Here is a 27,958-nt window from a genome sequence, read left to right on the forward strand (position 1 = left end):
ACCACTTTCTGTTCCGCTGAATAAATCACCCGAGCGCGTAGTCGATGTGTTTGAGGTTGAGGTCGCCGTAGGAAAATCCGTGTCCGTGTCTAGGGCTATTCAAGGTTGTTCCATCGAGTTGTCCGGGTATAGATTTTCGGTGCGGTTATATTTGATGCCGCTTGGCTGTTTTGATGTGGTGCTCGGGATGGATTGGCTCGCGAGTGTTGATGCTCAAATCATTTGTGGTCAGAAACTTGTTCGTCTGAGGGCCCCGGATAGGACCCAAATCACCATCTTCGGTGATCGGAATGTTGCGACGCCACATATTATATCCATGCTTAAGGCGGAAAAGTTGATGCAGCGGGGGTGCAGGGCATATCTGGCGTATGCTATAAACGTAAATACGGAGGTGGCTACCGTCGTTGATGTTCCTATTGTTCGGGATTTCCCGGATGTATTTCCAAATGATTTATCAGATGTGCCACAGGATCGCGAGGTCGAGTTCCATATAGACCTTGTACCGGGCGCCAAACCCGTTGCCCGAGCTCCATACCGCCTAGCGCCGAATGAAATGAAGGAACTTATGGCTCAGTTGGAAGACTTTCTCGATAAGGGCTTCATTCGACCGAGCATCTCGCCTTGGGGTGCCCCGGTCTTGTTCGTTAAGAAGAAGGACGATAGCATACGAATGTGCATTGACTACCGTAAGTTGAATAAGCTCATTGTTAAAAATCGGTACCCGCTCCCAAGGATCGACGACTTATTTGATCAGCTCCAAGGGGCTAGTTGGTTCTCGAAGATTGACCTTAGGTCCAGGTATCATCAGTTGAAGATTCGCGAGGAAGATATTCCTAAGACTGCCTTCCGCACTCGTTATGGACATTATGAATTTCTTGTGATGTCTTTCGGTTTGACCAACGCACCGGCTGCGTTCATGGATCTTATGAACCAGGTGTGTAGACCGATGCTCGATCGTTCGGTTATTGTGTTCATCAACGACATTCTTGTGTACTCTAAAAGTTAATCCGATCACGCCGGTCATCTCATGGAAGTGTTGGAGGCTCTGCGGAAGAGCAAATTGTATGCGAAATTTTCAAAGTGTTCCTTCTGGTTGGGCGAGGTTCATTTCTTGGGTCATGTTATTAACCCGAGTGGTATTCTGGTTGACCCTACAAAGGTGGAAGCCGTGAATGAATGGGAGTCTCCTAAGTCTCCATCTGAAATCTGTAGCTTTCTAGGTTTAGCGGGGTATTACCGCCACTTTATTTCTGATTTCTCGAAAATTGCTTCTTCACTGACAAGGTTGACTAAGAAGAGTGTTAAGTTCATTTGGGGCACTGAGCAGGAGGAGGCTTTTCTCGAGTTGAAGAACAGGTTGACGCATGCACCGATTTTAGCTTTACCTGATGGCACCGATGATTTGGTAGTGTATTCTGATGCCTCTTATCAGGGGCTTGGGTGTGTTTTGATGCAGCGAGGTCGAGTCATCGCTTATGCCTCACGGCAGTTGAAGCCTCACGAGGCGAATTGTCCTACTCACGATTTGGAGCTTGCGGCCATTGTTTTTGCGCTTAAGTTGTGGCAGCATTATTTGTACGATGTTCCTTGCGTTATCTATACCGATCATAAAAGTTTAAAGTATTTCTTCGAACAAAAGGAACTGAATATGCGCCAACGTCGATGGCTGGAGTTGATTAAGGATTAGGATTTGGAGATTATGTACCATCCAGGTAAGGATAACGTGGTGGCCGTCGCGTTGAGCCGGAAGGAGAGACCGAAACCGATTAGTGTAAAATCTTACCAGCTTATCCTTAAACCCGATATTTTGAAGTAAATAGCCAGCGTTCAGAATGAGGCTTTGCAGGTGGAATGGATTATGTCAGAACGTGTTTCCAGCTTGGTAACCGACTTTCGTATTTTTTGGACTCCTGTTGCCTATATAAAGACCCCTAAACTCACCCTTAATCATAACCTTAAGTTCCAGACGAATTTGATGAGTTCCGAGGCATACGAGATCAATTTTCAGCAGCTTTGTAGTCGAAGAATCAGCTGGTGTTGCGCGTATTAGTTGAAGACGAAGAACACGGGTTCTATCTGTTATTTCTTTCGTTTTCATTATTTTACCGCCATGAATTCTTACTTGTTTGTTTTGCTTAAACCTATGATGCTAGGCTAAATTGCATAAACTATCTTGGCTTATGATGAACCTATTTTGATGTTTTAATTTGACTTTGGGATTATTTACGTTATGGTTTTTATGATTTAGTAAAAGATTTACTTATATTAAATTGATGCATATGAATGCTTAGGATTGTTTGATGAGTTTTATTCAATAGTTTTCATTGATTATTGTTTGTCATATGATAGGATTGCTATTAGGTCAATTACTTCTTGTTTTTGATTATTTTATGATTGATGTTATGATAAGGTCATAGAAATAATATTGTCAAATAAACCTAAGTGTGCTGCTATCCTAAATCTGTAAAGTGCTAGGTTATTGATAAGTCTTTACTATTTAATCTTGCTAGATTTAGTTGTTCGTAAGGAGTCCGTCTAGGGTTGATTATTTATTATTGTTTATCAAATCAATTAAATATAATAAATTGCCTTTGATTTCCGCGCTGTAAGGTAGGTTTTCGTGTAAAGGAACTAAATTATAAATAATTAGGTGACCGTAAGGGAACTTGATTTTCAATACTGGTGAGCATTAAAACTTGTTAGAAATCCATAGGTTTCTCTTGAGAAGGGTCAGGGGTCCTCTTTGGGTTTTCTTTTAAGTGTCTATTTTACGACCCTAGTCCATAACTAAATATTTTCCCGGGTTAATTCATTACTGAAATTTAGAGGATTCTAGCCTAGGTAGTTTTCTTATCATCATATTATTTTAATTAACAAACTTTTGTTTTCGTTTAGTTTACTTGTTTTCTTACTTAGTTTTAATTATAGTATTAAATTAGTATTTTAAATAAAAACCTCCCAAACAAATATAATTAATAAGTCGTGTGTATAGTCGAGTCTAATTTCCTAATAAACGTAATTTAGAGAGTCTCGTGGGTTCGATATCCGGACTTACTTAGCTTTACTAGAGTCGATCGGTTCACTTGCCGGTTAGTAGTTTAGTCAAGTTTTAGAGAGTCTAGAGTATTACTTAGTGTTTATTTATTGTTAATTTAGTTAATAAATATTAATCTAGTTCAAGCACATCAAGTTTTTGGCGCAGTTACCGAGGAGTGTTGGCAATTGCATTATTAGCTTTGATTGGACCTACTTGCTACATACGTGCTACTTGTTTACGTTTTGTTTGAGTCGTAGAAGTCTAATTATGTCTAGTTTGTTTTTAATTATCAGTTTGTTTTTCGTTATTTTCGTTGTATTAGAAACTACTTACTCGGTCTTGTGCGTTTTGTAGGTATATGCCACATCTTCGTTCGCAAGGACCGCCGTTGAATTGTTTTGGACCTACTCCGTTGAAGTCCGAGGCAACTTCGTCTGAAAAGCAACCGATCACCATAGAGACTTCACCAAAATCATCACCTGCCAATTCACCCGCAAATTCACCACCACCAAGTCCAAGATCCATCCCAATGGCTGAGAATAACCGCACCGCGTACCTGCAAGCTTTTGAAGGGTTTCATGGAGATCACTCACCCATTGTCGAATCCGAGATTGATATCCCTAACTCATGGCAGATTCCATCCTACGTTATAACCAACATCACCCAACACCACCAGTTTCACGGCCGGGAAGATGAAGATGCACCGACACACATCAACCGTCTGACTCTCGTGTTCAAAACGTTCAATTTGCAAGGTGCTAATGAGGATGCGATCTTCCTTCACTTGTTCCCGCTCACCCTTTCGGGTCGTGCCGCCACTTGGCTCAACTCGCATCCTGCTGGAGCATTCACTACTTAGGAGGCGCTTCGCAATGCATTTATCAAGAAGTACTTTCCACCTGCTAAGGCCTCTCGCCTCCGTGATCAGATACACTCCATTCACATGGAGCCGGATGAGCCATACTACCAAGCTTGGGAGCGCTTTCAAAATATGCTTTCCCATTGTTCACAACATGGTCTCACACCTTAGGCCCTTGTTGAGATGTTTTACAATGGGCTTACTTATGAGGCTCAAGCGAGGATTAACACAGCTGCTGGGGGGTAATTTGATGGATAAGAAGAATGTGACCAAGTGTAACGAGATGTTTGAAAGTTTCGCGCAATCTGAGTACGCGAAGAAGCCACGAGGCGGGAATTCCAATCCCACCACCAGTACATCCTCGTCTGCTCGAGGTGTACACCAGCTTAATCTAGATACTGGTATGGCTGCTGCTTTGGAGAATCTCACCCAAGAGATAAAAGAGTTAAAGGCTAAGGTGGATAAGTGTGAGATGTGTAGAGGTGGTCATGGTACGTTGGAGTGTCCGTTGATGAACAATCAAGAAGTTGATGGTCAGAACAGGTTCCCTAATGCTTACAATAATAGCAATCAAAACTGGAACAACTACAAGTATCAGAATCAGAATCAAAATCAAAATCAAGGTCAAAGTAACTCAAATTGGCGTCCGGCCGGTGGGCCACCTGGTTTCCAAGCTCCCTATAACCGAAACCAAGTACAGTACAACAATGAAGGTTCTAATGGTCAAAGTTTGAATAATGTGCTGGATCTGCGTAAGAAGTTGGACGAGATGATGCAGCAAATCATTACTAGAGATCAAGCCACTCAAAAGACCCTTTCCAAGCTTGATATGCATTTCAAGAATCAACAATCAGCTATGCTCGACATACAGCAAACCATTGGTTACATTGCTCGACAGTTGAATGAAAGACCCCCGGGACAGTTTTCAAGTTCTACTCAGTAGAATCCGGCCGCTCAAATAAAAGCGATTACTACTCGTAGCGGCGGGGTTTTGGGTCCTGAGGTGCGAAGGAATGACGTTGAAGTGGAAAATGAGGAGGTGATGGATGAAGAGATCGAGATGGAAGTACCGGGAAAAGTGCAAAACACCGTACCAGTTGCACCGCCAGTAGTGAAGAAGCCGGTTGAAGTCCGGCCATCACCTTTGATTGATCACTCCCGTATCCCGCTCGCACGAAACATCAGAAATACACACAGGAGAATGGGCATTTTCTTGATATGTTCTGACAGTTGAAGATTAACCTCCCGTTCATTGAAGCCCTCTAGCACATGACGAAATATGCAAAGTTTTTGAAAGACCTGCTGAAGAGGAAGGATAGGTTGGGGCAGGTTTCATCGATTCCTCTTATGGGAGATTATTCGGCGATAGTGTTGAACCGTGTGCCCGAGAAGTTGTCAGACCCAGGTGTGTTTACTATTCCTTGTGTTTTTGGTAGTGATGCGATGAGCCATGCACTGGCAGATTTGGGTGCAAGTATAAATTTGATGCCGTATTCCTTGTACGAGAAGTTGGAGTTGGGCGAGCTTACACTGACTCGCATGTCTTTATCATTGGCCAATCGTTTGGTTAAGTATCCGAGAGGTATTATCGAGAATTTGTTGGTAAAGCTGGATAAGTTTGTGTTCTCAGTTGATTTTGTGGTGCTCGATATGGAAGCTGACGAGAAGGTCCCCATTATTCTCTGTCGTCCATTCTTACAAACCGCAAAGGCGCTTATCGATGAGTATGATGGGAAGATCACACTTCGTGTTGGTGATGAGAATGTTACTTATGATGTCATGAGGTTGATGAAGCATCCAAGTGATCAAGATGCTTTCAGTGGTCCATGCCACTCGGTTTATTTTATTAACTCTTTTATTGCAGGTATTGATAGCTGCTTCGATTATATTTGTGGTACGGATCTCGTGGGAAGTAATGGGCTGGTTGATTGTGATGGTTTGGGTGAGGATGAGTCGTGTGAGAACGATTCGGTTTGTGATGAGTTGGCTGAGATTTCGAGGTTGCCCGAGATGATTGAGGTGAATGAGATTAATTGTGAAAATGAGGCAGGTTTTGTGGAGAAACCCGCTCCATTGGAGTTGAAGGTACTCCCGTCACACTTGGAGTATGCATATCTCGATGAGGGCTCGAACCTGCCCGTTATTGTGTCATCCAAGCTAACGGAAGAACAAAAGATGAAAATGATTGAAGTGTTGAAGTTACATAAGGGGGCGATTGCATGGAGATTCTCCGATATTCAAGGTATTAGCCCCGCTTATTGCACGCACCGGATTTTAATGGAGGATAAGTACAAACCGGTGGTGCAACCACAAAGACGTCTCAATCCGAATATGCAAGAGGTGGTAAAGAAGGAGGTATTGAAGTTGATGGATGCCGGGATGATTTACTCGATTTATGAATCTCCATGGGTGAGCCCGACCCAAGTTGTCCCGGAGAAAGGAGGAATGACTGTTGTGATGAATGAGAAGAATGAGCTTATCCCTTCACATACGGTTACCGGTTGGAGAGTATGTATTGATTATCGGCGATTGAATGATGTCACCCGGAAGGACCATTTTCCGTTGCCGTTTATTGATAAGACGTTGGTGCGTTTGGCAGGTCAGCAGTTTTATTGTTTTCTTGACGGGTTTTTGGGTTATTTTCAGATCCCCATTGCACCGGAAGACCAAGAGAAGACGACTTTTACATGTCCGTATGGCACGTTTGCGTACGGTCGCATGTCGTTTGGACTATATAATGCTCCAGCTACATTTCAGCGTTGTATGGTAGTCATATTTCAAGATATGATGGAGACGTCCATGGACGATTTTTTGGTTTATGGTAATTCTTTAGATCAGTGTTTGGCTAATCTTGAGAAGATGTTGAAGAGGTGTATCGAAACGAAGTTAATGCTGAATTGGGAAAAATGCCATTTTATGGTGACGGAAGGGATTGTGTTGGGTCATAAGATCTCAAGAGATGGTATTGAGGTGGATCAGGCAAAGATTGATACCATAAGCAGACTTCCTCACCAACGAATGTGAAAGAAATTAAGAGTTTCTTGGGTCATGCGGGGTTTTATCGGCGATTTATCAAAGATTTTTCTAAAATTACTCGCCCGGTGACCCGACTTCTCAAGAAAGATGTATCGTTTGTGTTTGATGATGAGTGTTTGAAAGCGTTCACGTTTTTAAAAGAAAAGCTTGTAAGTGCTCCCATCCTTTGTTCTCCCGATTGGAGCTTGCCGTTTGAGCTCATGTGTGATGCTAGTGACTACGCCGTTGGAGAGGTTTGGTGACAAAGGCGAGATAACAATTTTCACCCCATCTATTATGCTAGCAAGACATTGAATGATGCCCAAGAGAACTACACCACCACCGAGAAGGAGCTTTTAGCCGTTTTCGCATTTGACAAGTTCCGCTCATATCTCGTGCTATCAAAGACCACCGTTTTTACCGATCATACAGCCTTGCGTTTTCTCTTTCACAAGAAAGACGCGAAGCCTCGTCTTATACCGTGAATTCTTCTACTTTCCGAGTTTGACATCGAGATTAAAGATAAGAGGGGTGCGGAGAACGTAGCGGCCGATCATCTATCCCGCTTAGAAGATCCGAGGAGAGAAGCAAGGTATGCCATGGTTCACTGATTTTGCTAATTATTTGGCTAATGGTTTTGTTTTGGAGGGTATGACTACGCAATAAAAGAGGAAGTTCTTCCAGGATGTGAATAGATATGTGTGGGATAACCTGTTTTTGTTCAAGATTAGCGGTGATCAGATTTTGAAGAGATGTGTGATGAAAGAGGAAGGTTGGGATATTCTCAAGCATGTTCATGAAGGGTTGACTGGAGGTCATCATGGTGCGCATGCTACCGCGTAAAAGGTGTTTGATAGTGGGTTCTATTGGCCGACAGTACTTAAAGATGCTGAAAAGTTTGTGAAGCTTTGTGATGCGTGCCAAAGAACAGGTAATATTTCGTCCAAGAATGAGATGCCTCAAAACCAAATACAAATTCTTGAAATCTTTGATGTTTGGGGCATCGACTTCATGGGACCGTTTCCCATGTCAAACGGTAATAAGTATATTTTGGTGGCTATTGATTATGTTTCTTAGTGGGTGGAAGCCCAAGCGTTGGCCACGAATGATGCATGAGTTGTTGTGAGGTTTCTTAAGAAGTTTTTTACTCGTTTCGGTACTCCGAGAGCTATTATTAGTGATCGGGGCACCCATTTTTGTAATGTCGTTATGGAGAAAGCGTTAGCTCGTTATGGGGTTACTCATCGTACCTCTACTGCCTATCACCCTCAAACGAATGGTCAAGTCGAGAATGCAAATCGAGGGGTGAAGTGGATTTTGGAAAAGACAATTGGGGTAAGTAGGAAAGATTGGTCTGAGAAGTTAGATGATGCGTTGTGGGCATTCCGAACTGCATACAAGACTACGTTGGGTACTACACCGTTTACGCTTGTTTATCGTAAGTCTTGTCATTTCCCGGTAGAGTTGGAGCATCGTGCTTATTGGGCGTTGAAGACGGTTAATATCGATCTTACCGAGGCCGCGAGGAAGAGGTACTTTCAGATTCATGAGTTGGAAGAGCTTCGGGATGCGGCGTATTCTTGATTGTTGCATATCAAAGAAAAGACGAAAGCGTTACACGATCGGCATTTGAAAGGCGGCAAAGAGTTCAAGAAAGGCGACAAGGTATTATTATTTAACTCTCATTAGAAGTTGTTTGCAGGAAAATTGAGATTGAAGTGGACGGGGCCGTACTTGGTGAAAGAAGTTTAAAGCACTATCGTGGAGGACTGGAGGAATCAATCGAGATGGAGGAAACTCCTCTCGATCTGTCGCACTGAATTGTCATACATGGTTCTTGAGTGAATACTCAAGTGTAGAGTTTGTACATTCTTTCCTATTTTTATTTCTATTTTATTTTTATTTTTCCTTGAGTCACTAACGTAGTTTTTTGTAGTTTTTATTTATTTTTAAGTTTTGAAATTTTTGAAGGAAGAGAGTGTGAGATAGAAGATCCCCTTGAAGTATAATGCAACATTCAAGTGTGGGGATGGAGCAGCAGGAGCCGTGTACTTTTCTTATTATTTATTTGCTGCTTTTATGTTTGGTTGGTTGGTCCGGTTCCATACTTTGAATGATTAATATCTATCGAGGTTGATAAGATGATTTTTTAGATATTGTTTGTATTGTTGCCGTTTCCGTTCGTGTAAGACAGAAAGGAGATACTGGTTGTTGAGATACTGGTTGTTTAGCGTCATATTTCATGTGCATACTGCCAGCTAAGTCTTTTTCTTTTTACTTTGTTTTTATATTTTTAGTTTTTAACTTTTAGCTTTGTTTTGTATTTATTTATTTTTGTATTTTTAGGGTTTGTTTTGTTTTTAAATTTTTGAGTCGTGTTTCCGTCCCTGCATTGAGGACAATGCAAATTTTAAGTGTGGGGATAGGAAAACATGCTTTTAACTTGTTTTGTCTTACTTATGGAACACATGTTTTTAACTTGTTTTGTCTTACTTATATTATATTATAAAAAAAGTTTTGAAAAATGTCCTTTGATTTTGTTTCTTTTTTGCTTATAAATGGGAGATGAGGATACTTATCGGGAATCGGTTTTTCAAACTACTAATAATAAGATATAATTAAAGAACACGCACTTAACTTGGGATGTGTCGGTAGGCTCAGCCTTGAGAATGAAAGGGTAGTTTGATAGTTGGTTTTAAACGATAAAATATTATCTTTAGTGGGAAACATGTTAAGTCTGTATAAAATACGAGATGAAAGGTCGGGTCATACTCAAGCCTCATTTTTAGTTCGATTGTAGAAAATTATGAATTTTATAGAAATCTGAATACGCTATCATACGATGCTTGGGTAGGTTTAAGCGTTAAAGTATACCGTGTAGCCGGTGATATAAACTTAAATCTTGCACTTCTAGTTTTAGTGGCTAACACTTCATAGGTGTATGGTCTTATAGCCTTAAATCCTATATTGATGGGATGCCTCGGGTTTGGAGACCACGGGTCGTTTTACGGTTGTTCATCTGGGTATCTTCGGATATTTAAATATTTAAAAGCTTTTAAGCATAAACCCGTAGTTTACTGCAATCATTACACTCACTTACATCAATTACAGTGAAGTAAAATCTTGATGATCCAGTGATCATCCCGTTGTTAGTCATGCGTGGTCCTCTTACTTGCGTCCCATACCATTAAGAATAGGATCAACTAGAGACATGACGTATGTAAACCGACAGATGGAAACTTGTAAAATCACGGGTGGTAATGGATCCGAGGTATTTCTTGATAACAGGGGTATGTCATGTAGTGGGGAACACTAGCTAATTAGTTGAATAATTGAACCTTAATCGTATCTAATGGCTGCTTGGTATACTTTGATGTTTAAATTTAGGTAGATAAACAATATCCTTGATCGTCTAAGCTGTTCATGAAAAATGTGCATCAATGTTTTAATCTGCTATTATGAGGTTTAAGTCTGTAAGACCCCGAATCCCGGGAATCCTACAGTTCTAATCACATCCACAATCTCACAAAAATTTAAAACCAAACAATTCTTTGTATTTAAAACAAGTTCAGAGTGAATAATAGCGGAAAAAGTTTAAGTATTAAAAGTCCCAAACACGGGTACAAGTGTCCAAAATCGAATGTAAATAAAATATCCGTTCTATTTGAAATCCTTGACCAGAAATGCCTTCAACCTTCCGAGTAGTCTCCAGCACGTCCAAGCGGTAACCTCCAATCCTTAACCTGAAAGTCAAACTAACATACACACAAAGTCAGCTTGAGCTGAGTGAGTTCAAGTTTTCATAAACAATATTTCATACTTTATCTCAAAATTATATTTCTAAACAATAGAGAGGATAATAATAAAATAATTAATATAGCTCACCAAATAATACATTCATCGTCGAACACGCGTACACGGGCCTCTCCACCACGAGTCGAGACTCGAGTAATATATTTTACCCAGACGCGGTAAGACCTAAGCATGTGACACGAGCCTCTCCACCATGGGTCAATCCCAAGTAATATATTTGACTCGGCCATAGCTTACACATCCAAGCACATGATACGGGCCTCTCCACCACGGGTACATCCCGAGTAATATATTTGACCTGATCACGGCTCAACATTCAACATTCAACGGGCCTCTTCACCACGGGATTTTAAAACCCGAGTAATATATTTGACCCGGAAGCGGTAAGACCTAAGCATGTGACACGAGCCTCTCCACCACGGGTCAAACCCGAGTAATATATTTTACTCGGTCACAGCTTACACATCCAAGCACGTGATATGGGCCTCTCCACACGGGTACATCACGAGTAATATATTTGACCCGATCACGGCTCAACATTCAACATGCAACATTCAACGGGCCTCTTCACCACGGGATTTTAAAACCCAAGTAATATATTTGACCCGCCCGAATGATGATCACGCCACACGGCCTCTCCACAACAGGATTTGAAAACCCGAGTAATATATTTGACCTGGACGTGATCTCCATGCACACACACATCAATAAGCCTACTCACATCATTCTTAGTCACGAGGAACTAACTATCATCGCACAACCGTAGGCTATAAGGTAACACATACTCATACATACATACATACCTCCATACATACAAACATACATACATATATATATATATATAAACATCCCAACGTGAACCAAGTAAATAGGTCTACTCGTATTCAATTTCTACCAAGTCTATTAACATCCTCGAGTCTAGACCATCAATAATGTATGTACCTTAAAGGATACAAGACCATAAACAAGTCTAAAATATCCTAAAGCATGTAAAATAATTCAAATATAACTTTCAAAATGCACAATCACGAGTGAGACCATGTAATACCATTCAAATAGTTGTAACGGGTAAAATCGTATAAAATTGGAGTTCGGTGTGTATGCTACCCCAAAACGTAAAAAGAGTAAAAAGGACATCATGAACTCACCTAAAATCGATCGAACACCTGCAACGAGCTAGGAAACCCCTAAGTGCACAATCACAAGTAAGGGCCTGTAAATAGTACACAACGCGTTACTAAACTAGACCGTAAGAACACTCTTGCCTAATGGGCCGTTCAAGGCCCAACACTTTGGCCCAAGGGCAACAACTTGGCCCAAGGCCCAACACGTTGGCCCAAGGCCCAACCCATACCCAATTATTTTACCTCAGCCCCAAAAACCTTTCAACTAACCAAATCCACCGGTTAAGCCTAAAACGAACTTATCGATTAATAACGAGTAAAACGTGTAGACTTTAGCGTGCGAAGATGCATTTTATTACATAGGATAACCTTTGAAATAAATTATTAAATTTTTACCAAACTTTAATAAATTTCTTATGTTTATACAAATCTTTTTATTATATTTTTCTATTGGGCACAAAAACTATAAAAATTCCTCCAACACAGCAAGGTACGTGCAGCTATTTCAGTGCGCAACGAAATGGTTTTATTTTTATAAAATTCATTACCAAACCAAATTAAACAATTCCAATTGGGTTTGGTTCCTAACTCAAAATAATAACTTCTAGAAGTGGAACCAACCAATTTGGACCTGTCGAAAAAAGGTTATGACGTCGGGAAGACAGACCAGAATCCGTCATCCCGCATCAGCTTTGACACTCGATTTTATAAATTCATAAAAACCATTCATATCTCGTCCAAAAATTACGTATTATACCTTTCTGGAAACTAGACTCAAAGTAGAAAATTATGGAATCAAGAATTGATCAAAAACAATGGATTAACATCGCGTTACAGACCCTACAATAAATGTATACAAATCTGTCAGCAAACTGTTATCATCAAAACTCAATCTTAACGACCAATAAGCGCGTTAATATGATTAATTAAGGGGTAAAAGACATGGGGAATCATAAAACTGACCTTGAATTGAAGTTTTTACGGTTGAAACACGGCTGCACAGAAGAAAATCTCCAGGGGGGCTGTTCTTCGGCCGATCGCAGCTGGTGGAAGTTAGGGTTAGGGTTTGTTTTGTTTTATGATATAAAAACAAAAGTTACATCCAAGTCCCTCCAAATTGAAGTGTAAGGCAAATGGAAGGAAAGTTAAATGGTTTAACGTACCGAGATGACGCAAAGGCTTCCGAGAAATGTCGGATAAATCCCGAGAATTATACATACTATACAAGCTTTAATTCTTGAAACCGGAATTAACGAGCGTTACAAAGTCAAGTTGGGGTGGTTTGATCCGGTAACATCTAAAATAAAACAGGTCTTGACTGTGGGTTCCACTAGATTATATACATAATAATAATAATAATAATAATAATAATAATAATAATAATAATAATAATAATAATAATAATAGTTGGATCTTACTTGTCCTAGTAAAGACAAAGGCATGGGTTTAAGTGGACAACAATATCGGTCATCGCAGTTTTTGCGTTGTTCTAAACTTATAAGATAATCTATATGTTTGTAAGACTGTATTTCTCCGATTCTAATCCCGTTGCAATGAGACTTTTTCAGGGACGAAAAAAGGTTAAATGTGGGGATATTTGATATAACGTTTAATATACATTAATCCCTTGTACATTTTATTTATTATTTTATTAGTTTTGTTCGGTTTCTCGTAAGATTTGTATACTACTAACATATTTGTATATTTTAGGTTTCGGGTTGGAATTGTGGTGAAAAGAGGATGAAAAAGGAGCAAAAACAAGCCGAATTGGAGAACCGAGCCATCATGAAATGAACCGGACCAGACCAGGAAGGGAAGAGAATCGGACCGGCTAGGCCGGCCGGCCCCCCTCAAGACGCCGGAGCATCGCGCGACCGGGGTGGCCAAGCCCGTCGTGCGGCGCGGCGGCCCTCATTCCAGAAGTTTCCAGCTTGTTAACCGACGTTCGTATCTGTTGACTATATAAAGACCCTTAAACTCACTCTTAAGCATAACCTGAAGTTCCAGACGAATTTGGTGAGTTCCGAGGTGTATGAGATCAGTTTTCAGCAGCTTTAGATTCGAAGAATCAGCTGGTGTTGCGCGTATTAGTTGAAGACGAAGAACACGGGTTCTATCTGTTATTTCTTTCGTTTTCATTATTTTACAGCCATGAATTCTTACTTTTTTGTTTTGTTTAAACCTAAGATGCTAGGCTAAATTGCATGAACTATCTAGGCTTATGATGAACCTATTTTGATGTTTTGATTTGACTTTGGGATTATTTACGTTATGGATTTTATGATTTAGTAAAAGATTTACCTATATTAAATTGATGTGTATGAATGCTTAAGATTGTTTTATGAGTTTTATTCCATATTTTTCCTTGATTATTGTTTGTCATATGATAGGATTGCTATTAGGTCAATTACTTCATGTTTTTGATTATTTTATGATTGATGTCATGATAAGGTCATAGGAATAATATTGTCAAATAAACCTAAGTGTGCTGCTAACCTAAATCTGTAAAGTGCTAGGTTATTGATAAGTCTTTACTATTTAATCTTGCTAGATTTAGTTCTTCGTAAGGAGTCCGTCTAGGGTTGATTATTTATTATTGTTTATCAAATCAATTAAATATAGTAAATTGCCTTTGATTTCTATGCTGTAAGGTAGGATTTCGTATAAAGGAACTAAATTATACATAATTAGGTGACCGTAAGGGAACTTGATTTTCAATACTGGTGTGCGTTAAAACTTGTTAGAAATCCGTATGTGTCTCTTGAGAAGGGTCAGGGGTCCTGTTCGGGTTTTCTTTTAAGTGTCTGTTTTACGACCCCAGTCCATAACTAAATATTTTCCCGGGTTAATTCATTACTGAAATTTAGGGGATTCTAGCCTAGGTAATTTTCTTATCATCATATTATTTTAATTAACAAACTTTTGTTTTCGTTTAGTTTATTTGTTTTCTTACTTAGTTTTAATTATGGTATTAAATTAGTATTTTAAATAAACCCCCCCCCCCCAAACAAATATAATTAATAAGTCACGTGTATAGTCGAGTCTAATTAGCTAATAAACGTAATTTAGAGAGTCTCGTGGGTTCAATATCCGGACTTACTTAGCTTTACTATAGTCGATCGGTTCAATTGTCGGTTAGTAGTTTAGTCGAGTTTTAGAGAGTCTAGATTATTACTTATTGTTTATTTTTAGTTAATTTAGTTAATAAATATTAATCTACTTCAAGCACATCAACATTACCAAGCTTCTTATGATAATGAAGGGGTAGCGTGCTTTATCTTTTACGGTTATGACAGGTCACGAGGTTGAGGATGAGGATGTGTCACGCGGCTCAAGGTGGTCTGCCACCTGATAAGCGGTGTCGTGAATTTTGAAGAGCTTGGACCATGTGACTACTGAGCGCTTTCATTATCGAGAGTTATGGGAATAAAATTCCGTATGTTGGTAACGGTGATAGCGGGATGAATATTCGATGCCATGGTTTGTTATTGAGTGATGAAGGAGAGGCCAGTGATGACAGAAAAACCGGTGGTGGTAGAAGGTAACGGAAGAGGGTGGCTGCAGAAAGAGATTAGTGTTAGGATCTTTATAGGTATCATACCATGATAGAATGATTGTTAAAAGTGTCTCCCGATTCTCATTCATTTACGCCCTTAAATAGGCATATACAAATACAAAGATGATCTCTATTTCGAGATAAGATTATCTTAAATCATACAAATATTATCTATAAATAATATTATGCTATTAATAATTTCAAAAGTCAGGGGGTTCCGGTGCACCCCTTGTATCAATATAAATCCGCCTTTGGCGGCGTATAGCATACACACCGCATAACATAAGCGGCGTATATCACAAACTCTTACGAGCAAAAACTAGATTTAATTTGTATTCTCAAGTATTCATAGTCCTAACCCTAAGAGTGGCAAAACAAACCCAAATGGGTTGTTTTGGGTCAATTTGGATAATTTTTAAAATTGAAATGGGTCAGGATGGATCAAAATAATTTTGCAAGAAGGTCAGGATGGGTTGGATAGATGCTAGTGACTTTTGGTTACATGTTAGAATGAACTAAAACAAGTTTTATTCAATTTTATTTCAAACATAACCCACGCAACCGAATAGAAACCGAGAAATCAAAACTGAAACCATTGAAACTGAACATATACAAAAACTGACCGAAATGAAAAAAAGCAAAAACCGAAGAGAAAAAAGAAACCCAAAAAAACCCTTGAATAATGGAACGAGTAGTAGCAAGAGCACTGATTTATTTTGTCGTAGATGGTAAAAATAAATATTTCCTTTACACCTGTGATCAAAGCTCTTATACAGTCATAGCAAACAGCTGGCTATCAAAAACTATAAATGACGCACTCAAAAGATAGAATATTGATTAAAGCTTTCTCATATAATAAATGAAAGAGTACATCTAATATAGACGAATACCAACAGCTTAAATTGCATATAAATAAGAAGCAAATAACAAACTACAGCAGAAGATCAGGACTTGAGAATAGCCAACAACTTTATTCAAATTCAAATGCCCCCAAAGCCGGACTTATTCAAATTCAAAAGGATAGAGTCATTCCCGCTTAATCTGCTAGCATCCATGCATAATCAAACCTGTGCAAACATACAGAAGCGAACCCTGACGGATGCTAGTTCAGCGGTATTGGAATAGCACAAAGAGGTTTAGCTTTGCATAAGGTGATTCCAAATTTTTCTGTCATGTCCAAAGTTGTGTGATGAATATTTGGGCCTAGACTCCAATCAAAATTATTGAGTAATGAGCCCAACATCATTGGGACCATCCGAATCGCAAGTGATAGACCGGGGCATATTCTTCGCCCAGCACCAAATGGGATTAATTCGAAATCCTGGCCTCGGAAATCAATTCTACGGTTCATAAATCTTTCTGGCTTGAACTCATAGGGGTCATCCCATACGGCTGGGTCTCGTCCAATGGCCCATGCATTCACAAGCACCCGTGTGCCCTTCGGAATGGTATATCCATTGATTTGTACTTCTTTCTCAACACCTCGAGGAACGAGGAAGGGGGCTGGTGGGTGAAGTCTTAAAGTTTCTTTTGCGATGCATGATAGGTATGGTAGCTTAAAGGCATCCTCTTCTCTTACAAGTTTACCTTTACCAATAACTTTTTCAAGCTCCTCCTTGGCTTTAGTCAAGGTGTGTGGGTTTCGTAATACTTCTGCCATTGCAAATTCTATTGTGGTTGAGGTCGTATCAGTGCCCGCACCAAATACATCCTAGACGATCACAAGGAATTATATGTTAATTATCAATGAAAAAGAGAGGAAAATATCAAGAAATAGATGTAACAAAAACAAAATATACATACTTATTTGATATTTATATCCAGAAACTTATTATAAATATCATTGAAAACTCCAGAGAATGAAATTGTAACTCACCATAACCAAGCTCTTTATATGTGCGTGACTGAGCTCCTTTGGGTTATCTTGACTGAGTTTCAAGCAAACGTCCAATACATCATTATGCTTAAATCTTCCCACTTGAAGCCGCTCTTCGATTAATTCTTCAAATGCTCCGAGAAGTATCTGAAGATGATGGCCCATTCTTTTCCTTATTCCCTGTGGATCAATCTTCTTGAGCACCGGAAAAAAGTCAACAAGATTTGGCTTTGCACCCTCCACCATAGAGTTTGTAATCGCATCCTTCATTTCAGAACCTGAATCCGTATACGGTGCTGTTAAATCCTTGGAGAAAATAGTGTTGGATAAAAGATTTAGTGAGGTTCTGAATGCAGCACGACCGATGTCCACATAATCACTCGTTAAACTGGCTTTCTGGCAGTATGCTACTAGCTCTTCAACTTTCTGTCTCCTCAGGTCATGGTTAGTCTCAATGGATGAGTTGTTGAATAGATTGGAACTAAGGATCCTTCTTAGGTTTCGCCACTGCTCGCTGCTGGCAGGGAGCCATGCAATGGAGTTCTTGGCGTGGTTATATGCTTGAAAGGCGTCAGGTGGAGAACGGCCAGCGAAACTACCATCTTGCTTTTGGAGTACTTCTTTGGCCGCAGCGCGGGAAGAGATGACAACTGTGGTGACTTGACCAAGTTTTAAAGACATTATTGGGCCGTGGATTTCGGCTAGTTTGGCTAGGGTCTGTTGTGGTTGGTCTCCTCCAAGCAAATGGAGGTTTCCGATAATTGGTAGTCGTTTTGGGCCCGGAGGTAACTTCTTAGGGTTGCCCATCCCAAAGGCCGACAGAGATGCTCGGATAAGTACGTAAGATAAGAAGAGTAAACTTGCTATAATCAACAACTCCATTGGTTAAATGTGTTGTTTGTCGACGCTTGTGTGTTGTGCCAAGGACGCTTTTATACTTGCAAACTTATTTGAACGTAAGAATATAAAATTGTGACGTGATAGTAACCTTCAAATATATATATTATTAAACATTTTCTTTGGGGTTGGTAAATGCGTCAAAAGATTCGGTATTTCACACTTTTTTGGGGGGGTTGGTAAATGGCTTTATAAAGAATTATCAAATGTGATCTCACATGGTATTTCACTTGTGCATAACACCAACCGTTGTGAGACGTGGACGAACACCACACCATACACCGGCGGAGAGGAGGGCGCTCATCCTATCATCATATTTCATGTATCACAATATATATTTTTAGATGTGAAATGTAAATTTTTCTATGCTTACACACACTTTTATTTATCTTTACCATAACAAATGATCTAACTAATAGAATTTGAAAATTCATATAAAAAAGTTTGACATATCTAGCATAATTACCAAACCATGTTCTACTCACATTAACTTTACCCTGTATACAACATCCGCCCGTCATCTTTTTGTTAGGGATAACACGTGCTCACACACGAACTGAACACAAACACGAATATGAAAGTAAATAAAGAACACGAGGATTTAACGTGTTTTGGTTTAAACTCACTTATATCCACCGACGGAAACTAGGGTCTATTATGGAGTGATGCAAGATTAGTATAATCACTGTACCTCTTTACACACACTCTCTCTCTCTCTTATTTTAATTTTGTAATCATATTTAATCTCAACCACATAATTTAATATATTTAATTAAATGTGTGGTCAAAAATGAAGTTTTTAAGTTATTAAAACTCAACAAGGTTCTTAAAATATCCCTTCCCTATACATATATATAGGCTAAGTATAAAATAAAAACTCATTTGAGTTGTGAAAACTCTAGAAACTCATTCTCAATCACATGTTTTTAATTAATGTTTAAATCTTGTGGTCCACAATTAAAGTGAATAAAAAATGTAAATATAAATATAACTTTTTCTCTCTTCTTAAAACATATATAAAAATTAGTAAAAAAATGTTAAAAAATAGCAAAACATTTTTTTTTATGTTTCGATGTTTTGTATTAAATGTTACATCATATATTACATGTAACAAAACAAAAAAAACGATGTTACATAGGGTTTTCGCGGATTTTCACAACTCAAATGGGTTTTCATTTTAATCTTACCCTATGTATATATATATATGGGAGGGTTATGGTAAAAAGAAGTAGTTTCCTAGAAAGACTAAGAATAAATCATAGCCATTGGATCATGCTAATCAATTGTTGATATTTAAAATTACCAAAAACCGACATAATTTTCTAGAATTACTCTTTCACCATTATAACCGACATAGTTTTCTAAAATTAATCTTTTACCATAGGTTTTTGAATACGGAGGGTTGAGATTAGTTTAGGAGGGAAATCAAGTATGAACACAAGGTAAAGGGCATAAAAGGAATAACGCATTTGTTGCTTTCTCTCTCCACATGCAAGGCACATGCCAAATTCTCCCATCATTTTAAAACGTCCATAACTTTTTTTTAAGACTTTTTTATTGAAAAACAAATTCACCATAATAACGAGTGTCTTTTTATCTTTATATGAGTACCATATTGTAATATAAAAATAAAAAAAAATTAGTGGGTTTTTTTACAAAATTGTGTATTGTGTTATACAATAGTATTTTTCATTTTGTTTTTTTTTCATTGTGTTTTTTCCATTGTGTTATTTACATTGTGTCATACAATTATGTTTTTATCATTGTTTTTTTTTTTCATAGTGTATTTTTCAATTGTGTTTTTCATAGTGTTTTTTCGGACTTTTCCGGCGAGGTGGTGGCGGTGGGTGACGGTTGTGGAGGCGATGGGCGGTGGAGTGGTGGTCGTTGTAAGAGATGAGTGAAGATGTAATTGGGTTTTATATAAGTGGGTTTTTGAAATTAATTTAAGTGGGTTTTGATATTAAATTATTAGATTAAAATACCCTCCTTCCTAGTCTTCTTAGGAAAATCAAACTTCTTATTTGAACATAACCCTATATATATATATATATGGAAGATTTCAAATGAGAACCACTTTGAGTTTTTAGATATCAAAAGAACTTAATGTAACAATTTTATTTATTTATTTCTTTTTGAATTTTTTTTACACATACGTAATATATGTAGGTTACGTATACGTAAAAAACATTACATAATTTTTTACGTACCGAGTTGACTTTTTACATATATGTAACGGACGTAAAAATTAGTGTAATCACTTACATCTTTATTCTCTCTCCTAATTTAATTTTTTAATCAGATTTAATCTCAACCATATAATCTAATCTATTTAATTAAATGTGTGGTTAAGAATGGAGTTCTTAAATTCTTAAAACTCAACAAAGTTCTCAAAATATTCCTCCCATATATATAGGATCAGGATCATGTGAGAATTTTTAGGAATTGAGAACTATGAGAACCATTTTGGATTACCACACACACACACACACACACACACACACACACACATATATATATATATATATATATATATAATATTTAACACCTAATTAGGGTTAACCCTTGGTAACTTATTCAACAAGACCCTGCCCAACTGGGCTCGCGAGGACTAGGGTCGGCCACCCTATTTTGAGCCCACCCTAAATTGGCCTAACTCGGCCCGATTTTAAGCCTATATACCCTAAAAATCTCCCACGTGGAGGCTTTGAACACGATCGACACCGCGCTTCTCTTGTACTTCTACAACTGTCAGTCAGAATTTTAACCCTCTCCTAGTTGTCACCCACCTTTTCATCAATTAAACAAAAAGTTTTTAAAGCTCCCACTAAGCTTCAAGTCATCAGTCACTACAAGTGACTCGTTCTTCGTCTCTACCAGCTCCCACTTAAACAAACTGCCAGATCCTGAGAACAAACACTCTTCGAATCAAATAGATAATCCCTTGTGAAGACTTTGACCGCTGGAATACTAGTTCTCTTAACCCACTATTTGTTAGTTCTGACTAAAGATTTAACTGATTGATATAAGGCTAAACATATATAAATCCCTTATTTATTTTATATAATATTTTATTAGTTTTGTTCGGTTTTATGTAAGATTTGTATACTACTAACATATTTGTGTATTTTAGGTTCCGGGTTTCAATCATGTCGAAACAAGCGAAAATAGGCGAAATGGGAGAGTCAGAGAAAATCTTCTATGAATTTTAATTTTATGGGCTTATATTTCCGAAATCTTTTATGAATTTTAATTTTATGGGCCTTGAAAGTCTATATAAACACCCCCTAAACTTAACCCTAATCATAACCTGAATACCCTAGACAGCTGGGACGAATTTAGGAGCTTAAGAGGTGATCTTTTGGAGGATTTGGAAGCTTGGAATCATTCGGTGGCGGCGTGCTTATCGATCAAGAACGAAGACCGCGGGTATTATTGCCTTTAATCTTTTGTTTCTTTTGTTTTCCACCATGATTTCATTTATCATTGTTTTGTTTTACTTTAAGATGCTAGGCTAAACATTATAGACTGCCTAGGCTTACGATGAACCTACTTTGACGTTGTGTTTTGATTTGGGATTTATTTATCGTTATGGTTTTATGATTTAGTAAAAGGTTTAATTATATTAAATTGATGCATATGGATATTTAGGATTGTTTGATTAATTGTTATTATTCCACAGTTGCCTTGATTATTGTTTGTCATTATGATAGATTGCAATTAGGTCAATTACTTTGTGTTCTTGATTATTTTATGATTGATTTGCAATAAGATAATATGAATAATAATTATTAATTAAATAAACCTAAGTGTGCTGCTAATCTAAATCTGTAAGGTGCTAGGTTATTGATAGATCTTTATTATTTGATCTTGCTAGATTTAGTTCTTCGTAAGGAGTCCGTCTAGGTTTGATTATTTAATTATTGTCTATTGAATCAATTAAATATTCTAAACTGCCTTTGATTTCCGCGCTGTAAGGTAGGATTTTGTATAAAGGAACTAAGTCATAAATAATTAGGTGACCGTAAGGAAACTTAATTTTTAATACTGGTGAGCGCTAAAACTTATTAGAAACCCATAGGTGTCTCTTGAGAAGGGTCAGAGGTCCTGTTAGGGTTGTCTCTTAGGTTTCTATTTTACGATCCCAGTCCATTACTAAATATTTTACCAGTTAATTAACAATTGAAGTTTAGGGGATTCTAGTCTAGGTAATTTTCTCATCATCATCTTATGTAGTCAAACTTGTGTTTTTGTTTAATTTACTTCTTTTATTAAATTAGTTTTGAATAATAATTTTAAATTAGTATTTTAATTTAGAAACTCCCCCTCAAATAAATATAAATTAATAAGTCATGTCTGTAGTTGAGTCTAATTAGCTAATAAACGTAGTTTAAAGAGTTTCGTGGGTTTGATATCTGGACTTACTTAGCTTTACTATTGTCGATCGGTTCACTTTCTGGTTAGTAGTTTAGTTGAGTTTTAGAGTGTCTAGAGTATTACTTAGTGTCTAGATTAGCGTAATTTTAGTTAATAATATTAAACTACTTTTAGCACATCACTGACCTACCGTCAGTGTTCCCACTATCAAAAAACCTTTGACAGGGTCCCTTGAACCTATACTAGCACGTTCAACCTGAATTTGATACGTGACTCTAAATTTTTCATCTACAAAAACAAACCTTCTTCTATCCATATCCATGAAATTCTCTTAACCAAACTTTGACTTTCTTCTTATTCGGGATGGTTATTCCCTAAATGGTAAAGTAACCATATACTACGAACCCTCTATTTCTTCCTCGAGCCCTGACTAGATTACCTTTGACTACTTTCCACTCCCCATTCCCATACTTATCCATATGCCCTTGATTATCCAACTTTCAAACAGAAATCAGCGACCTCTTTAGACCTGAAGTGTCCCTGACACCCTTCAAAATCCAAGAACCGGCTGAAGTTTTCAAATCAATGTCATCCATGCCCGTAACACCAAGAACTTCATTGTTCGCAAGTCTTACCTTTCCAATGTCCCCAAACTTCAAATTCCTTATCGTTTAACCGTAGTGAGTGGCATGAAACGATGCACCGGATCCATAACCAAAGAATCAACGTTACTCTCAGCACTGAAAATTAAAGCGTCACCCTCAGTAACGACTTCTTTTACTGCATGTGTTGTATTCTGTAGCATTAACTTCTTTCTTGTCACTCTTGTTTGGACACCGACTCCTAAAATGATTTTTCTTATTTACAACTCCAGCATGCAATATCTTTCTAAGTCTTAGACTGACACCTCTTCCTACTCCCACGGGCCCGTTGATTTCCCCTACCTCTGCATTCTATGACGAACAACGTACTTGATGATTCGCCCAAAATTTAGCGTCTTAAATCTTCACACAGAACTAGGTCTCGAATCCCATCAAAAGTAATCTTAGGGATAACACGCGCTTACACGAACTAAACAAAAACATGAATACGAAAGCTAATAAAGAACACGATGATTTAACGTGGTTTGGACTAAGCTGACCTATATCCACCGGCGGAAACTAGGGTTTATTATTGAGTGATGCATGATTACAAGTACATAATAGATATAAATAAGTAATTCCGAATAAGGTTAACCCTTGGTAACTTAATCAACAAGACAAATCCCAACTGGACCCACGTGGACCAGGGTCAGCCACCCTATCTTGCGCCCACCCTAAACTGGCCCAACCTATATATCCTAACACTTTTGATACAAGGGCGAAGTATGTTGGTGGTCCAGCCCTCCTTTTTTTTCTCAGTAATGTAAATTTACTCTTTTTCGTCAAGAAATTTTTAAGTATAGTGCATATCTAAAAGTCCGAACATTTTTATACCTAATGCAAATTTACCCTTTCCGTCAAAATTTTGACAACCCCCCCCCCCCTCCCCAACAAACGCGCACACACACGTTTTCATTTAAGCTTCGCCACTGTTTTGATATATAATAGTGTCTCTTTTGTTTTTTAGACGTTCAATCGTTCTTTAAAATTCTATATCGTTATCGTTAACAAATTCTTTGTGGTTTATTTAAATTATTGAGATGATTACGAGTGCAGCGCCCACGTACACATCCTTAATACTGGTTCTATTGATTAAAAAGACATGCTACATTTTTTAAAGCAACATGCTAATAAAAATAAGTAATAAAATAAGTAATATACGATGAGAATTTTGATAAATCGCCTAAAAAGGGTTAGTTCCATTAATTAAAACGACACATGCTCAGTTTTTAAACAACATGCCAATTAAAATTACTAATGCATGTCGAATATATTTATTTTTCTTGTAGCACATAAAAGACGACTGCACTTTTTATTTTAGATTATCTTAATCTTAAATCTTAAATATATATAAACGAAATTTCCCAACGTTCTCTCAAGTCACCAGATTGATTTATTTATAAATGAAAGTTTTTCATGCATTTGACCCAAATTCACAGGTATGGGTCTCACCAAACCTAGATAGCCCTTAAACGGGTTATAACATTTCATTAAATTAAAAATTAATCTCACCAAATATTTGATATAAAAATCCTATAAAATAGGGATATACTTAATATTAATATCCGATTTTTTTTAAAAGATACTATTTATAATTAAGAAACAATTATATAACAAAAAAATAAGCGGGTTATTGGTCTCACCAAACCCAGATAGCTTTTAAATCGGGTTATAACATCTCATTTCTTTGTGAAACCCTTTCATAGTCAAAGTCTAATTATATTATTAACTTCCTGACAATAAATAAAAATAAAATCCAAAAAATGTAAATATTATAAACGAATAACGTACACCAACCCCGTAATACGTGGGATAAAAACTAGTTATACATATAGGGTTTGGATCAAAGGCTTGAGCTATTTTTCAAATGCTAACAAAAATAAGAAATATGACAAACCATAATTAATTGACATGTATGAATTGAGACCAAAGAAAAAGATTATAAAAATAGTACATATTTTTTCATTCTACACGCAATTCACATATCAATTATCTCATCATTTTAAAACTTTAATAACTTTTTCATATGATGTATTTTTTTTTTACAAAAAATTACCATTATAACAAGCGTTTTTTATCTTTAATATGAGTATGAATTTGTTATATAAAAATTAAAATAAAAATGACGTCATTTTGCTTTTTTGTTTGCCACTTGTCTTTTTTCGTCATTGTGGGTTTTTTTTTTCTTTTTTTTTGTCATTCAAATTATCATTGTGTTTTTTTAAATATTAATAACATCATTGTGTAATAATATGTAAATATAATGATAAAATACAACAAATTATCCAATACCTAAAACATAAAACACAATGGTGAATACATACAGCACAATGACTTGAAACGTAAAACACAATGGTGAATGCGTATAACACAATGACTTGAAACGTAAAACACAATGGAAACTACAGATTACACAATGACATGAACGTAACACTCTTTTTCTCAAGTTAAGTGAATGTCACATGTCAGTCCCGAACAAAAGACAATAAACGTATTACACAATTACTAAAACAAAATGATAAGTAGAAAGACAAATGATGAGCACAAAGACACAATGACATAATCTTTGTTTTAATTGGATTTTTTTTGTCATTGTGTCTTTCAAATTATCATTGTGTTCTTTTTATATATTAATAACACCATTGTGTAATAATATGTAAATATAATGATAAAATACAACAAATTATCCAATACATGAAACACAATGATGAATACATATTACACAATAGACTAAAACATAAAACACAGTGGTTAATTCATATGATTTTTGTAAAAAGTTAGTAGCTTTAATATAAAAAGAGTGGTTTTTAGGTATCTTGCAAGTGAGTAAATGGGATTTAGGTCTCTAGCCATCTGAGATGGCTGGATTGGGTTTCTCTTTCCTAGTGGCAGTCCACATAAGCAACGAGGTGGAAGTGTATGGTGACTAGATCAACCATCTGAGATGGCTAGATCCAACCTTATTCATTTACTGACACGTAGCCGCACCATATGAGACCAACTATTTTTTTTAGAACGTCGACTTTCTTGTCTTTAGGGAATGAAGGATTTGAGCTACACCTTGTACAAAAGTTGTCAGTTTAAACCCCGAGCCCACCCAAGTTTTCGTCCCACCATTTTTTACACTAGAGAGTGAGAGTTATGCTTTTATGGTGACACTACGTCTGTCAAGTGGCAGCCGGTGCTATGGTTTCCTGGTGAAATGCACAAGCCAAACTCTGAAAGCTAGCGTGGATCCGGTTAAGACAATATAGTATGGCTATGTGGGGCAACGGGGCTCTCAAAATTTGGAGAGTGCGGTAGGCTAAATACAAGAAAGTCGTCATCTAAAAAGAAATAGATGGTCTCATATGGTGCTGCCACGTGTCAGTAAGGGAATAGGATTGGATCTACCCATCTCCAATATCTAGTCATCTTAGATGGCTGATCCAATCTCCATACACTTCCACGTTGTTGCTTACGTGGATTGTGGATTGCCATTAGGAGAGAGGAATCCAATCCAGCCATCTGAGATGGTTGGACACCTAAATCCCATTTACTCACTAGTCAGATACCAAAAAACCATGGTTTTTTTATTAAAGCTACTATTTTGATAAAAAAAATCGAATACATATAGTACAATGACCTGAAACATATAACACAATGGTGAATGCATATAAAACAATGACTTGAAATATAAAACACAATGAAAACTGCATATTACACAATGACATGAACGTAATACTCTTTTTTCCAAATTAAGTGAATGCCATATGTTAATCCCGAACAAAAGACAATAAACGTATTACAGAATTACAAAAACAAAATGATAAGCAGAAAGACAAATGATCAGCACAAATACACAATGACAAACAAAAAACACAATGACGTCATATTTATTTTAATTGTTATAAATATGAATACCAATTGCAAACCATAATGAGTAAAATATATAACACAATGCATAAAAAACCCAATTAAAAGACACAATGAATAACCAATAACGCAATATAAAAAAGCCACTATTTTTTTATTTATGTTTATGTTACAATATGATACACATATTAAAGATAAAAAACGCTTGTTATTGAGATGAATTTTTTTTCAGAAAATGATGTATAAAAGAATTATGGACGTTTTAAAATGATGGGGGAATTGACATGTGTTTTGTATGTGGAGAGAGAAAGTCAATAAAAGTGAGTTATTACCTTTATTCCATTCCTGTCAGGTTTTTCCTCTTAAATTAATCCTTGTCATTCAAATCTAAAATCAATGGATTAAATTTCTTTTCACTCTTCTCTTTTTTTTTGTCCATTGTATTTTAACCTTATCCTTGGATTAAATACAAATATATTTTATCATGAGATATCTACAAATAACTATAATTATGTTAACACTAGAGTAATTATTATTATACTATAATTTTTGAACTAGAGTAATTATTATCACACTATATTATTTTTTATAACATAATTACTCTAGTTCAAAACTGCAATTACTCTAGTTATTTGTATGTTTACTATGTTAATTTTATTTGTATCGTATCCCACCACTATATATATATATATATATATATATATATAGGGAAAAGTTAAAATAAAAAGGGAGACAAAAATGAGAATTGTGAAAAGGATTTGTGGCCACACAAAAAACCTCTAAAAAAATTCCTAAAATTTAATAAAAAAATCATAACTCTAAATATAAATAAAAAACGAAAAATTTTAAAAACCAAAAATGTTTCCCTCGTCGTTCTCGTACCCCAAGAAAAAAAACTTTGAAAAGAC

The 27,958-nt window shown here is 37.0% G+C and overlaps 1 protein-coding gene across 1 annotated transcript; it reads right to left on the reverse strand.

Annotated features, from left to right (window-relative positions):
- Positions 1 to 16,483: 16,483 nt before the first annotated feature.
- Positions 16,484 to 18,177, reverse strand: LOC143619201 (7-ethoxycoumarin O-deethylase-like). Its single transcript, XM_077091198.1, has 2 exons — positions 17,281 to 18,177; positions 16,484 to 17,115 (listed from the first exon to the last, which is right to left on the reverse strand). Exons 1-2 carry the CDS (start codon positions 18,160 to 18,162, stop codon positions 16,507 to 16,509), a joined length of 1,491 nt encoding a protein of 496 aa, XP_076947313.1. The 5' UTR covers positions 18,163 to 18,177; the 3' UTR covers positions 16,484 to 16,506.
- Between the last annotated feature and the right edge of the window lie 9,781 nt (positions 18,178 to 27,958).

Source organism: Bidens hawaiensis, unplaced genomic scaffold (assembly GCF_021521415.1).
Source record: "Bidens hawaiensis isolate Kalapana, Puna unplaced genomic scaffold, B.hawaiensis_p1.1 tig00000284_1, whole genome shotgun sequence".
Classification (NCBI taxonomy): domain Eukaryota; kingdom Viridiplantae; phylum Streptophyta; class Magnoliopsida; order Asterales; family Asteraceae; genus Bidens; species Bidens hawaiensis.